The sequence below is a fragment of the Mesocricetus auratus genome, unplaced genomic scaffold (assembly GCF_017639785.1).
Source record: "Mesocricetus auratus isolate SY011 unplaced genomic scaffold, BCM_Maur_2.0 Super-Scaffold_100011, whole genome shotgun sequence".
NCBI lineage: Eukaryota > Metazoa > Chordata > Mammalia > Rodentia > Cricetidae > Mesocricetus > Mesocricetus auratus.
In genome coordinates, this window is record NW_024429195.1 from 52917379 (window position 1) to 52932933 (window position 15555).

A 15555-nucleotide genomic window follows, 5' to 3' on the forward strand; every position below is an offset into this window, starting at 1 on the left:
AATAGATACTTCTCCACCCAGCGTCGCTTCATACATTGGAAAGTAGAGCTAGCGTACACCACTGAGAGACATTACATGTACACATTTGCATCTGGAACAGAGCATGCCATTGATTCTTGAAAGACACTGAGAAGTGAACAGAGGAGGCCAACCATTTCTGGTATGCTATGCAGTCTGTTGAGTGAAAAACAAAGTACCCACTTATCGTTTCCCCAAACATCCACCACTCATTTATCCTGTTTGTTTTTTTGTCTTTTGAGACAGGGTCTCTATTATGTAGCTCTGACTATCCTGGGACTCACTCTGTGGACCAGGCTGGCCTTAAACTCAAGAGATCCACCTGCCTCTGCCTCCTGTGTGCTGGGATATCACCCATCTCAATCAGAGTAGGCACACAGGTGAGCTGGGTCACTTTGTGAAGAGTTTCTTTGAAAATGACATGATTCTTGCTAACCCGTCTTTCAGTTTGCCACTCAAACCTTTAATACGGTGCTCTGCCTTCAAAGTAGTTACTCACCCAAATACTAGTTGTGCTTTCTCAACCTGGAGGAGCACCAGAATGTGGTCTGTACCACCACTGTTGTCAACATCAGGACTACTGGGGAGCATGTGCCGTCATCATTCGACGCCTGCACTGTTCCGATATACAAGTGTTACACCTGAATTTGGAACCTTAAATCGTATCCATCAGGTTAGAGGACACAGGGACGGGTTTTGTGGAGATTTGAGGTCCCGGACCATAGAATAATTTAACAGTCATGCTTTGTCTTGAGGGTGGGGTAGTTCCTAGAGATGGAACCCAAGACTTTGTGTACGCTAAGCTGCGCCCCTTACCCTGTTTAGTTGACATTTAATTGGGTTTTAATACAGATTTCTGATCTAAGTAACATTACCTTAAGATGTACATAGTGATCCAGACTATAACAGCTACTTCGGAGGCTAAGGCAGGCAGACTCAAAGCCAAGCCTGGAGTATGGTGAGTTTCAAGCCCAACCTACACAATTTAGTGAGACCTTGTGTCAAAACAAAAACTAATAACAGAAGTAGGTGTGGCTCAGTGGCAGAGCACTTTTCCCATGTGTATAAAACCCTGGGCCAGTCTCCAGTAAGACACATCCATTTGCAAGTTATTTCAATAACCAGTTTTCTGTTAGGCCCATGAGCCAGTTCAGAAAACAGCTCATTTCCTTTAAAAACTACTCTAGAAAAGGGTCAGTCAGAATTCAGACCCTCCATGGCAAACCAAGTTTGCTCTTACAAATTTTATTGTAGCCAGGAGGTGGTGGCGCACGCCTTTAACCCCAGCACTTGGGAGGCAGAGGCAGGAGGATCTCTGTGAGTTTGAGACTAGCCTGGTCTACAAGAGCTAGGACAGCCTCCAAAGCCACAGAAACCCAGTCTCGAACCCCCCCAAAACAAAAAAAACCCCACAAAAACCAAATTTTACTGTTTTTGTTTTCCTAAGATGGGTCTCACTTATAGTCCAGGTTGGTCTTGAACTTGTGTCAGTCTTCTTGCCTCAGCCACCACATCTGGCTTTATACTTTACATTTGTACTTTAAAGGTAACATATCCAAATCACTTTCCAAAATATTAATACATGCTTTCCAAGATACAAGCTAATGATGAAGTAAAATGATCAAGACAGTCATGCTTTTTTAAAATTTGGAAGTGGTTAAAAACTTCAAATACTACAGATATTAAAGTAGAGAATAAGTTTGGCACCGAGAAAGGGCATCAAGGTGCCCCTGGATCTCTTCGGCTCTTTGGAGTCTCAAGCCTTCACCATGTGTCAAGCCCCAAATGGTTTCACAGCCATGCAGGGCTTAGGACTGAAGAACCAGATGACGCAGTCCCATAGAAAATGCCCTCAGAACCCTGCACACCAGAGTTTACTGACTTTCCTGTTTGAGCTTCATTCTTATTTATTTATCTATTTCTGAGACAGTGTCTCTCTCTGTGTAGCCCTGCTGGCCTAGGGCTCAGAGATCCGCCTGCCTCTGCCTCCTGAGTGCTGGGGTTAAGGGCGTGCGCCACCTCACCCAGTCTTCTCTCAATTCTCGAAATGAATTAGAATACATTTACTTCCACAGGGGGTGCTTCTACCTCAGACTGATTGTAAGAATGTGTGTGTGTGTGTGTGTGTGTGTGTGTGTGTGTGTGTGTGTGTATGTACAGTAGTGTGCTGAATGCTGCCAAATGTAAAACTTATTTTCATAAAACTGCTTAAATCCCTACAGTTCTGGAAAGGTCTGCTGAAACACCTCCCCCACCCCCTTCATTTCCTATTTTGTGCTAGGCTCTGAGGATACAGGAGTGAACTTTTCCAACAAGTAGATCCTGACCGCCCATGCCAGACTAGAGAAGGCCAGCATGAAGTAGCTAGCACCACTGTGCTGTCAACTAGTAACCAAGACAACCAGCTCATCTGAAGGGGCCAAGAGGACCGGCCTGGACCCAGGTAGCCGGAATTTCATGGGACAGGAATAGCAAGTCTTCCTGTTAAAGAAGATGCTTGGGATGTTTTACTGAGTGGGAAACAAGATTCGGCACAATCAGAATGGCATGCAGATCTGGGACGGCGAGCACCGTGTTGTGTTTAGGGAGCTGGAGGGCTTTTGGGCAGCCCCCCTCCTCCAGTGCTGTGTGGAAGATGGGCCTGGCAAAGGGATACCATGAGCAAGAGACCGTGATGCCGGGTCAGCAGTGAGGGGGACTAACTGGCGTGAGAGGACAGGATGCACCAACACAGCAGCTTTCAGTGACTGGCTGGATACCCAAATGAAGAAAGCATCAACGGGGACTCACGAAGCAGGACCAGCCTTCGCATGGCATCTCAACTGTCAGCAGGATGAGGTCAAGTTCACATGGGGTCGTATCTGAGTGCGTGTGTCCAGGGAGCATCTGGGACTCGGGCGATAGGTTAGGATTACATACGAGGTGCGGTGCCATCTTGACCGGACGGTGGCATTGGGTGCAAAGAGGCGGGACACCAGCACTGGAGACAGAGGCCACTTCATCTGATGCGCTCTGTATACACCTCAGGCAAGCTTGCCCATTCCCGCTCATTTCTCCTTAGAACACTGGAAAAGTCCATGCTTTCAGTCCGGTTACCTAGGAATCTCTTCCTTTGGGGAGAGCCACTTCTACGTGGTGTTAGCTCTTTCCAAAGAACACTCATGGCAAGGTTGCACACAGTAGGTGGTCAGGAAGTGTTTATGGCTGCTCAGATCCATTGACCTTTCTGTACACAAAATTAGCTTTTTTTTTCTTTCTAGGGATGTCTGTTTTGCCTGCTTCTCAAGATTCTTGCAACTTTTTGGAACTGCTTCAGGGTGGGGTGTCATGTGGGCTGCACTTGCTAGGCAGTGACCTCCAATCATCCAGACAGAAGGTCACTTTTGTCATCGGATGCTGCTCTCCGCTGGGTTTGGAAACATCCAGTTTTCCCCTTAGGGAAAACAGCGGCGTTTATCCCATGGCAGTCTCGGAAGAGGGACAGTTGCCATCACCTGGAGTAACCAATCCCTGATTCCAGGTGGTGATGGGGCTTGATTTCACATTTGACTTTATTTGAAAAATATGTGCAAAAGAGTCAGGAAAAGTATGCACAACGTAGGCTCTGTGGCAGCCGAGTGGTTTGGCCTTAGTTTGTACAGCGGGACCGTGGGGCACTGAGGGTCCGACACGAGGATGGAATCCGGTTGCGCTCGCAGCGGGAGGTGGAAGTCCTTTTTAAGAGCACCAAGGGTCTGGGACTTCCTCGGGATAGTCAGCCTTGTGAGGTGTGGGTCATGTCCGGGGACCGTAACCTGAGAAGGAACAAGAAACCATCGCATGAGTGATCTCAGATGCGTGTGGAGCCTCGCTGAAGACATGATCTCCACCACCAGGATGTAGCCTTTGTGCCTCGGGTGACAGCCTGCCAGGCCTGGGGGTGGTGGGGCAGGGGCTCTGCTGCCCGATGAGTTTGCCCAGCGCCTGCTGATACCAAGAATTACAGATTGAAACTAGGACACAGGCTCGTCCAGCATCTGGTGATGAGTCAGGAAGAAGGAGGGCGCAGCCAGCCGATTCTGTCACGGTAAGGATGGTGTCCTTTGCACCACGCCTGTACTCAGTATCCTTAGTGGGTAGCAAGATTGCAACTACCCTTTCCCTAATTTGTCACCACTCTCTTCGCCATTGATCTCAGTGTACAATTCTACTCTTTAATATGCATGGGTATTTTGCCTGTATGTTATCTATGTACCACTTGCGTGTAGTGCTCACGGAGACCAGGAGAGGGCATCAGATCTCCTAGAACTGGAGTTAGAGATGGTGGTGAACTGCCATGTGGGTTCTGGAACTAACCAGCCTGGGTCTTCTGAACTGCTGAGCCTCTCCACTGCTTTCTTTTAAAAACGAGTTTTTCTAGCTTTGTTCTTTGTGCCTCTTCAGCTGAGTTGTGATTGCTTTGTGTTTTGGCCTGGAACTCATTGTGTAGACCAGGTTGGCCACGGAACTCAAGAGAATCCACCTGCCTCTGCCTCTGTGCTGGGATTAAAGGTTTCTGAGTCCCTTATGTATCCTAGAAACCAACCTCTTAGCAGCTAAGTGGTTTGTAAATCTTTTCTCCCAGTTCTGAGTCTGCTGATTGGCTCCTTTTCTTTAGGCTTTTCCCATTCTGTACGGTACTGCCTGTGAGCCTTCACATACAGACTTGGGAATGGACCTTACACCTAAGAAAAGCTGAGGCCGCTTGCGTCTGCAGCCGTGGTCCCGAGGCTGTGGTTGGGGAGGAGGACCAGGTGAGTGAATGAGCGGTTGGGAGCTCTGTCCCCGGAGCTGTGGGGCTCAGCTGGCACCTGGCTAAGCTCCCGATTGACTGAGTGTTGTGGACTGAGTGTTGGTTCGCTACAGTGCCAATGCTGTGGTTGGCAGAGCCTTCCCTAGAACTTGTGGGGCAGACTGAGACGGTAGTTGGGCTTTGGCTCTGGTAGCTGCTGGACTCTGAGGGGTCTTTCTTCTGTTCAATGAAATGAATACTGGACCAAGACTGTGGTCAGAGTCCAGGTTGGGCTACCAGCTCCTAAGCCAAGACAGTGCCCAGCAGTGGCTGTGGAATGGCAAGGAAGAGTTTGAAGTGACAACCTTCTTTGGAATGGGAGAGTCACTTTCAGAACAGCCCCCCAGATTGAATCTAAAACTTGGGACTTTTCATTCATGGTCCCCTGCCATGCCGGTGCTCGATGGCACTTCTCTGCCTTCCCCGAGGGTGGGGGGGTGGGGGAGGGGCTGAAGTTGCCAGGAGCTTCCTTCCTTCTTTTCTCTGGGTTCCTTTCCAACCATCCCTGCCGTGAGGGCTCCTGTTACTCCTTTGCTAGTCTTCTGAGTTCTCCCTCATTCATCCTGACAATACAGCGTCTCCTTTGCTGCCCTGGCCTCTCTGGCAGGGGCACATGCAAGGCACCTTGGCTCACCTTGGCTTGCCCCTGGCTAAATAATGAGGTTGCACGTGTTTGTTGGGACAGCCATCTCGAGATGGTTCACCAGGTAAAAGTGCTTGCTTGGCACACCCGACAGCCTGAGTTTAATCTCTGGAATGTTTGCTGGAAGGAGCAAACTGACCCTCCCTGCCCCCCCCCCCAGCTGCCTTCTGACCTCTGCAGTGTGCATAGCACGAATACTCAATATGAAAAAAAAAGAAAGAAAAACAATAGTACTTGGCTTCAAACAAGAGTTACCTGCCAGTTAGGAGAACACATGATTTTCCTTCCTAGTTTGTTCCTCTCCACTCCTTTCCTGTCACCTGAGGTCACCTTTCTTTCTGCCTTGCTGTCCCCCAGTTAGGTTTTCTCTTATTTTGGGCAGTCCTAGGCGAGCACTGTGCATTCTATGTTTTCACAGCAGCTGGCCTTGCCCACTTACATTGATCACGTAGGACCCCGGCAAGAGAAGTAGGTAGTACTCTCCGAGTTTGTTGGTTCGATATGGGCAGATGTGTTTTCTGTCTTGGACTTCCACAATTACATTCGGCAACGGATTTCTATTCTGGTCAAACACTTGCCCTTTTACCCCTGCAGGACAAAAAGAAAATTAAATATAAATACCAGGTCTGGGGCCAGTGAGATGGCTCTGTGGGCAAAATTCTTGATGGATAAACCTGAAGACCTGAGTTCAATCCTTGGAACCCACAGTGGGAAGAGAGAAGAAACTCCCTAAAAAACTGTCCACTGGCCTGCATAGTAATAATAAAATTTAAGAATTTTAAACTAAATAAAACCTCTTATGGCATGTGGAAGAAATTTCCTCTTTAGTGATTTAAGAAATATATTCCTAGTATTCATCTGTCCAACAGTGTTAAAGAAAGGAGAGTAATTTTGATCCCTGTAAATCACAATTGAGCTACAAGCCTGGTCTACAGCTTAAATTCGCTGGTTACTGGCTATTCAGTTATAGCATTTATCGTCAAAACGGAAGATCAGAAATGAGAATAACCCAAGCGGTGCGGCGGCCACACTTGCTCCGGCCCTCTAGGCCAGGCCCTTGTGCTACCGAGGAGGCTCTTCTGTCTGGGATAGGGCTGGTCAGAGGCTTCCCGATGACTCCGAGCCTCCAAGCATGAGGTGAACTGAGTCAGTGGATGAATACAGTGTGACAAAGACCAGGGAGTGACAACAAAGGGAACTTGCCCTCATCATCTACAAATGAAATGCTCCTTGATGTCAGCCAGGGCCCTAGTAGGGACCAAGACGTTCTACTAAGTAGGAACAACCACACATCAGTGATTTGAAACTTTCCTATTTTTTTTTTAAATCAGAAAAAGATATTACTGTTTTACACCACAAGGGGGCAGGGTTGATATGCTAATAAACGTACTGTGAAGTGAGCTCTCGTCTGATTGCAGGGACAGGCAAACAAATATTCTTTTTTTTTTTTTTTCTTTTTTTCTTTGAGACAGGGTTTCTCTGTGGCTTTGGAGACTTGTCCTGGAATTAGCTCTTATAGACCAGGCTGGTCTCAAACTCACAGAGATCCTCCTGCCTCTGCCTCCAGAGTGCTGGGATTAAAGGCGTGTGCCACCACCGCCTGGCCAGACAAATATTCTTGATACAACACAATTAAACAGGCTTGTATTATTACTTCTGCATTAACAGTAACAATACTTAAGCTACGACTTGTGTGGTATTTATCGGGTTGCACAGCTCCTGCACAGTCATATCCTATTAACATGGCAGGCAAAGTGTGCCCCGATTCAGCTCTCTCTGAGTCATCCGGGACAGCCAGATCAAGAGTCCACAGGGAGAGAGAGCAGTGAGGTGCAGGGACACGTCATGTTCCGCCACACTTCCCCACGGGTACTGACGAAGGGTGGACTTCACAAAAGAATTCAGAGAAACACCAAAGGATCAATCCTGGGAGAACTTCGATGGGCCAGTTAGACGATTTCAGGACCACAGAGAAAGGCCAATGAGAGAGCTGGATGTCAGGACCACAGAGAAAGGCCAATGAGAGAGCTGGATGTCAGAACAACAGAGAAAGGCCAATGAGAGCTGGATGTCAGAAGAACAGAGAAAGGCCAATGAGAGAGCTGGATGTCAGAACAACAGAGAAAGGCCAATGAGAGAGCTGGATGTCAGAACCACAGAGAAAGGCCAATGAGAGCTGGATGTCAGAACAACAGAGAAAGGCCAATGAGAGCTGGATGTCAGGACCACAGAGAAAGGCCAATGAGAGCTGGATGTCAGAAGAACAGAGAAAGGCCAATGAGAGAGCTGGATGTCAGAACAACAGAGAAAGGCCAATGAGAGAGCTGGATGTCAGAACCACAGAGAAAGGCCAATGAGAGCTGGATGTCAGAACAACAGAGAAAGGCCAATGAGAGCTGGATGTCAGGACCACAGAGAAAGGCCAATGAGAGCTGGATGTCAGAAGAACACAGAAAGGCCAATGAGAGAGCTGGATGTCAAAACAACAGCAGAGGCCCCAACAGAGACATTACGTAAGAGGGAGGAGGAGGAGCCAGTAAGCATGTTTGTATGTTATTCAGATGCTGGTGGGATTTGGTTTATTTAAAAATTCTTTTAGATTTATCTGTTTATTTGGTTGGGGTCACTTGTGTGGAATGACATAAGTGTGTGGAGGCCAGAGAACACCTTGCAGGAGTGGCCCCCAGGCTGACCTTAGGTCACCAGGTGGTGTAGGCACCTTTACCTGCTGAGCCATCTAGGGAGCTCAAACTAGGCCTCTAATTGGAGATGTTGCAAGAGGACTGTCTTGTTTTCCTGCTCTTATGTCAGATTTACATATCATTCAATGTGTAAAATTAGGGGTACTCTGGGCTTTTACACCCTCAAATCAACTGAACAGGAACCATCCTGTCTTAGGAACAGCTGTGCACAGCACCGCTCACACACTGCAGATAAAATAACGTAGGGAATTCAAACCCTAGTGCTGAAAACGAGGTCCTGCCCCCAAGCCCCCAAGAGGTTTTGAACCTGCTTGACCCAAGGGTTCTTTGCATGCCGTGTGTGTTAACAAGTAGTATTAGACACAAACCTAGGTGCACCTGTCTTATGTATTCAATCAAAGAGGCTCTGTTGTCATTCCAAAACAACGGCAACTTTTCTTCTCGAGGGTATTTGCAGCACGACAGCTCCAGTGTAATTTCAAAACACTGGGCCCAGATGTAGTTGTAATCTTGCATTCCACCTAAAAACAAGCACATTTCATTTTTGTTAAGGTCCAGTGCTGGAGGCGAGCCAAGTATCGCATGCCTAGGAAATGTGCGGAGGAGACAGTCGCAAGGACGCACTTAGAAATGGACAAAGGGCACTGGCTGTGTTAGCATGTGCAGTGACGTTTCATCACCACGTGACAGGGCGGACACAAAGAATGAGCACTGGCTGTGTTAGCATGCGCAGTGACGTTTCATCACCACGTGACAGGGCGGACACAAAGAATGAGCACTGGCTGTGTTAGCATGCGCAGTGACGTTTCATCACCACGTGACAAGGCGGACACAAAGAATCCCATGGGGTAACTGGGTCGGAGTTGACTGCTGTTCAATTCTGCACCAAAATTAAGTGAGAGGTGGAGAAAGAGCCCTTTTCATTATTTATGTATTTATTTTTCCTTTTTATTTTTTGAAATTCAACATTTCAGATAGTTTTTCCTTAAACTGCACTTTAAGAGGAAGTACTAAAGATATGGCTGAGGGGCAGAAGTTATGTTTTTCATGGATGTAAACTAGGATAAGAGTTCTTTCTTTTTCTTTTTAAGAGTAGCTTAGGGGAGCCGGGCGTTGGTGGCGCACACCTTTAATCCCAGCACTCGGGAGGCAGAGGCAGGCGGATCTCTGTGAGTTCGAGGCCAGCCTGGTCTACAGAGTGAGTTCCAGGACAGCCTCCAAAGCTACAGAGAAACCCTGTCTCGAAAAAAAAAAAAAAAAAGAGTAGCTTAGGGGGCTGGAGAGATGACTCAGAAATTAAGAGCACCGGCTGCTCTTCCAGAGGTCCTGAGTTCACTTCCCAGCAACCAAATGGTGGCTCACAACCATCTGTAGTGAGATCTGGTGCCCTCTTCTGACGAGTAGACATACATTCAGACAGAACACTGTATACATAGTAGATAAATAAATCTTTAAGAAAAAAAGAGTAGCTTATTTAGGAGAGGGAAGACTGGAGATGACTACTGAATCCAGTACTCAGGTTCTCAGGAACATTTTTAATTAAAAATATTGCAAAAAAGAAAAAAGAACAGTTTATTGACTATACCACAAATAATCAGTGGGGTAAACAGCCATATTGCCTGCACTACAGGGCAAAGGGTGCCCAGGGCAGCAGGATAAGATTATTCTCACAAATATTTCTGCAGGGCTGGAGAAAAGACATAGCAGTTAAGAGTGTTCAGTGCTTTTCCAGAAAACCTGGAGTTCAGTTCCCAGTACCCACACATCAGGTGGCTCAAAGCCACCCACACCTCCAGCTCCAAGGATCTGACCCCTCCTTCTGGCCTCCTCAGACACTTGCACACATGTGGTACACACACACACATCTTTAAAAAATATCTTTGTAAACCATAAAATTAATTAGCTAAAACCAGGAACACTGGTTTTAGAGGAAATAATAATGTCTAATATTTACTGAATGCTCAGGGTTTTTAGGTTCTTCCCAAAGACCTATAGGTCACGTCACTGAATGCAGACAGCAATCCCTTCTTTAGGGCAGCAGCCATAGATATTAACTCATGAAGGTCCAGGGACTTGTGCCTGTGGGCGGCAGAGACCAGGGTGCAGCCATCCTGCAAGGAGCCTCGTGGCTTTGGCCCTCATGATGACAGAGTGTTTCTAAGGTTCAGAGAAAGGACACTCGGTTCTAGGAAGGCTCAGACTTGGGTCCCTGTGGCTTCCAGCTGTCACTGCTCATGTTCCCTTTCCAATTCCTTGACATTAGGAGACCCTAATTTCAAAGGTTATAATTAGTGCATATTTTGTAGGGCGTGAAGTTTCATATGTGACATCTCTGGATTTATGTGTCTTAAATTTTATGCCTGAAAAACGCATATTTAACTGAGGAGATCTTAGGGTTGTCTTTCCTGGTGGCATGCTGTATTTTATAGGGATGACATCTTTGGCTTGATGAAATGCAGTAAATTTCCCTTTTCTTCTTCTTCTCCCGTACTGTACTGAGGTCACATCACACTAGTTAAGTGGTCCACCACTGAGCCACATGGCCAGCCCTATAGCTCTGAAGGAAGTGGATTTTACCACCTTCTGCTTGGTACCTGGTATGTTTGAATCTGAAACGCCTTCCTGCAGGCTCATGTGTCTGAGCACTTGGCCCTTGGTTGGTCCCGACAGAGGCAGGGAGACAGTGATAGGGCTGGAGGGTGGCATCTGTCCTGGGTCTGGCCAGTGGCCTCTGCTTCCTGATCTGCCAATGGCCCAGCCTCGGCCTCACCCGTCGTGCAAATGTGAGGTAGAGGAAGCCTCCTTCCTCTCAGTTGCAGTGGTCATTCCCAGAAATGACAAAAGTAACTACTACAGTATCAGCCTAAGAATAGGCAAAAATGTGTTCTCACTTCCACAGGTACTACACAAGTTCAATTTCAACAAGTGGTCAAGGGGTGGAGAGATGTCTGGGTGTCGAGGGAGGGGGGAGGTTGGCAAGAGCACTGTCTGCAATTACAGAGGACCCAGATTTGACACCCAGCACCCACACGGCAGCTCACAACCCTCTATAACTCCGGCTCCACAAGAGCTGATGCCCTCTGTGGCCTCTGTGGCACAGGGCACCCTGTGGTTCACAGACATACATGCAGGGAAAACGCTCATATACATAAAATGCATAAATGAAGAAATATTTTTTTAAAAACTCACAAAGAAAATATCAAAATGTTAAGTAATCTAATATAGACCCAGATTCTAGAGACAAAGAATTTCTTTGTCCTTTCAATTTCTGTTATTTTACCCTATGGATTTTTCATTCCTCTCAGAATCCATTTTCATACACACACACACACACACACACACACCTACCCTTACACAATTGAAAATAACTTGCAACAACTTTGGAAATTTTCCACACATCTGGATTTTTGTCTTGGCAGTTACAGTGACCATGAAGGACAGTTGTACCACAAAACAGAAGGTCATTTGTAGTGACGAAGATTGAGGACCAGGACTGTGTTGGCGACCTGAGGTGGGTGGGAACAGATCTTGAACAGAATGAATTTTAGGGTGCCTCCGTGTCTAGCAGGGCCCGGTGCCTGAACACCATCAATTGAGGCTTATTTACTTCATCTGGAAAGTTGGCAGCAGGCCACTCAGACACAAAAGTACCAGTTTGTGCTAGATTACCAGACAGCCCATGCTCCCAAAGTGACAGCTGTGGAAATGGCCTGTGTGCAGAAATGCAGACCAAAGCTTGCTGTCGGCGGGCCAGGCCCACTAGTCTGGGGGAATGGCTGCTTGGGGCTAGCATCAGGGCATTCCTCTTGCCCTCCCTCCCTACGTCTCTCCCAGTTTCCATACACCCCTGGGCTTCTGCTGACATTACTCTTTCCGGTGAGTGTGAGCTATGCCTTAGGGTGCAGGCCTGTAAATCCCAGCTACTTGGGAGGCTGAGACAGGGGAATTGAAAGTTCAAAGCCAGCCTGGGCAATTTAGTAAGCCCTGTCTCAAGAGTGAAAGAGGGCTGAGGATAGTACACTGATAGTTCACTTCAAATTTGCACTTGCACATGCAAAGCCTTAGTTTCAATCCCCAATACCGCCAAGAAGACGAGACAAAACAAAACAACAGGAATAGCTTTCCTTCTGAACTCCCTCCACTGTGACCCTTCCTTTGTCTAGCCATCTTATTTAAGGATGGGAAACCAGAGCCCCACTCCCTGGTCCTGCCTGAAGAGAATTTCTTCACAACATCCAACTTCGTTTGTAAGTTGGAAAGAGACCACATGGGTTCCACTACTGCACGGTCATAATCAGGGGCAGCCATCCTTGTAGGAGGGACATAAGCACCACCTTCCTCCCAGGTCCCTGATGGTGTCGGCTATGGCTGCCGACCCCTTTGCAACATCTGCACCTTGTCTGACCCTCTCTTCCTACTCTCAAGGCACTGTAACCCAACTCCTTATTCTCATCCCATTGGAGGGTCAGGCAGTCTTCCGTCTTCCTTGGCATTGTTTCTGGATGTACTGAGCACACATCGAATCAAGGAACAAACGTCCGAGTCAATGAAGGAGGCCATGGGCAGTGAGGCACACGTCTCTACACGCTCCAAAACTGCCGGTCACCTCCACTGCTCCTGTGCTATTATGGGATGGAGACCCACCTGAGGGACCACATTGTGCCTTAGAGATCTTTTGACACTAGCTGGTACCTCCGGGTGAAGGCAGCAAGGCGGATATAAGGATGACAAGCTCACCTTGCAGTGGATACCAGGCGTACCCATTAGTAATTCCATTGGGGAAGTTCCTTTTGTTTTTGCACTGATCTCCTTTCGTCATATTGGGGTTCCGGGAAGCATAGGTATATGCGAGGTGTTGAAAAACATCGTCATCTGGAGTTAGGCTTCGGGACAACAGTGTCCCTGTGGCTGTGTTAGAAAGACAAAGGGAAATGTACAAAACACATCAGCAGACTTATCACAGCACACACAATCTCATTCTCTACCTCTGAACAATCCCTGTGGTAATCTGAATGTAACTGCCCTCCATATACCCATAGGGAGTGGTACTATTAGGAGGTGTGACCTTGTTGGAGGAAGTATGTCACTGTGGGGGTGGGCTTTGAGGTCTCCTTTGCTCAAGCTACACTCAGTGTGACACTTAGTTCACTTCCTGTTGCCTGAGGATCAAAAGGTAGAGCTCTTGGCTCCTTCTCCAGCACCATGCCGGCCTGCACACCACCATGCTTTCCATGATGATAATGGACTGAACCTTTGAACCTTTGAACCTTTGAAACTGTAAGCCACCCCAATTAAATATTTTGCTTTCATAAGAGTTGCTGTGATCATGGTGTCTCTTTGAAGCAATAGGAACCCTACTAAGGTATGCCCCCCATCCTCTTTCTGCTTTTAACTAACAAGAGTGTCAACTCACAGAATAATTGGTCTAAAAATGAAGTCACCTCTTCACCATGCTTGTCAGTTTCTGGAGTTCAGCAACTTCCCTTAGGTACTGCTGCTAGGGGCCCGTGGATGCCACTGTCATCATTGTCATATATTCAGATTTTTTTAAAAGTTGTTGGTTGTTTGTTTTCTGATACAGGGTCTTTCTAAATAGTCCTGGCTGTCCGGGAACTCACTATATACACAGGCTGGCCTTGAGCTCACAGAGATCCCCTGTCTCGCCTCCCAAGTGCTGAGATTAAAGGTGTGCACCACCATGCCTGGTCCTTATATAAAGTACATCTCATTCAACAGACTCTAAAGCAGGGTTCTCCACTTTCCTACTGCTGCAACCCCTTAATACAGTTCCTCATGTTGTGCTGATCCCCAACCATAAAATTATATCTGTTGCTACTTCATAACTATAATTTTGCTACTGTTATGAATCATAATGTAAATACCTGATATTCAGGATATCTGATATGCAACCCTGTGAAAAGGTCATTAGACTTGCAAAGGGGTCGAGCCCCACAGACTGAGAACCACTAGCGTCAACACTGTTCATGAGATTTAAAAAAAAAAGGTAAGCCATCCTGGTTTTGTTTTCTTCTAGCCACAAAGCCTAAATGTGTGATACAATGTCCATCTGGCTGTAGGATTTCACCCGTGAGTATCTTGTTACTGGGTTGTCATTTCAGCCTCATTGTCCATCAACTGTTTAAGAATTACAGGAAGAGCTGACCATGTAGCTCAGGCTGCCCAGGGTTTGCCTAGCACACACAAAAGCCTGGGTTTGATCTCCAGTCTTTCATAAACCAGGCCGGGTGGTGCAAGCCTGTGTGGATCAGAAGTTCAAGGTCACTCTCAGCTATGTAGTCTGTTTTGGGCACCCTGGTACACATGAGATTTATTCTTACTCCTTTTCCTCTACAAACAACAACAACAATCCAATGACAGGAAGGACTGATCAGCATTAGGGAAAGTGGGGCTTTTGTTTTGCCATCCAGAGAAAGTTAAGCATGGGTTGCAGACTTCATTCTGTCCCAGGGTGGAGTGCTCGAAGCTGAGGCCTGCCAGAAGTTGGTCACATCACCTACCTTGCACGCCATTATCGAAGGGGTAGCTGGCCACCAGGGCGCCCCCGTGGAGATTCGCAGACAGGACAAATGTCTCTGTTTTCAGCCACTTCATGATTGCCAGGGTCTCAGGCTGCTTTGACACATTATTATATTCGAAGGCATCAGGGAAGTTTCTGTTCAGGTCATAATTGTTGTAATTTTCCCTTTAAAAGAAAGGATTTTGTTTATTGGGGTGTGTGGGTGTGGTTTGGTCTTGCAGTACACAGACTTGAGACCTAGGTTCCAGGTGTTTCCCAGATGTGAATACAAGTGCAGTGGATAATTGATGTGGGGACCGCTGGTGAATCATAACTAAAGACCCTGTCCCCTACTGTGTGATTTGTTTTCCCGATGGGACATTAGCTACTGTGACACAAGCGAAGGTTAGACAGTTGTTTGCATTCTGGGACTTTTTGTTCTTGGAACAGGGCCTTTTAGACACCGAGGCACCATTGGCAGCCACATGTGGGCTACATAGAACAATGAGGAACCCAGGTGACAGCCAGAATTCCATGCCAGACACATGGCCCCAGGCTAACTGTCGCAGACAGACCTGAGCTGAGGCCCCAGATGAAGCAGGGGTTGACATCGATCCTGCTTTGCCCCTCTTAAGCTCAGCACTTCCAGAACCCGCAGTCAATAAAAAGGCTCCGGTCACCACGCTTGGCAGTGGCTCCTTACACAGCACCCAAGGGCAGAAACAGTTCACTTTATACAAACATGCTTCAGAAAGCTGGTGTGACCATGCCTAGCTCTGCCAGGAAAGTTAAAGATGAATGGAATCCAGGAGTGAGAGTTGACTTATTTATTTTTGGCGAACTCAACAAATTTATAAACTGTGCA

At 47.2% G+C, this 15555-nt stretch overlaps 1 protein-coding gene across 2 annotated transcripts in view; it reads right to left on the minus strand.

Annotated features, from left to right (window-relative positions):
• Positions 1-2502: 2502 nt before the first annotated feature.
• Cpm (carboxypeptidase M) overlaps positions 2503-15555 on the minus strand; it is a 64726-nt gene continuing 51673 nt past the window's right edge. For both annotated transcript variants that reach the window (XM_040754828.1, XM_040754829.1), the window contains exons 5-9: positions 14692-14876; positions 12911-13081; positions 8542-8694; positions 5911-6059; positions 2503-3812 (exon numbers count right to left, since the gene is read on the minus strand). In XM_040754828.1, coding sequence (XP_040610762.1) covers positions 3570-3812; positions 5911-6059; positions 8542-8694; positions 12911-13081; positions 14692-14876 — 901 coding nt within the window. In that variant the 3' untranslated portion in view covers positions 2503-3569. The remainder of the gene's footprint in view (positions 3813-5910; positions 6060-8541; positions 8695-12910; positions 13082-14691; positions 14877-15555) is intronic.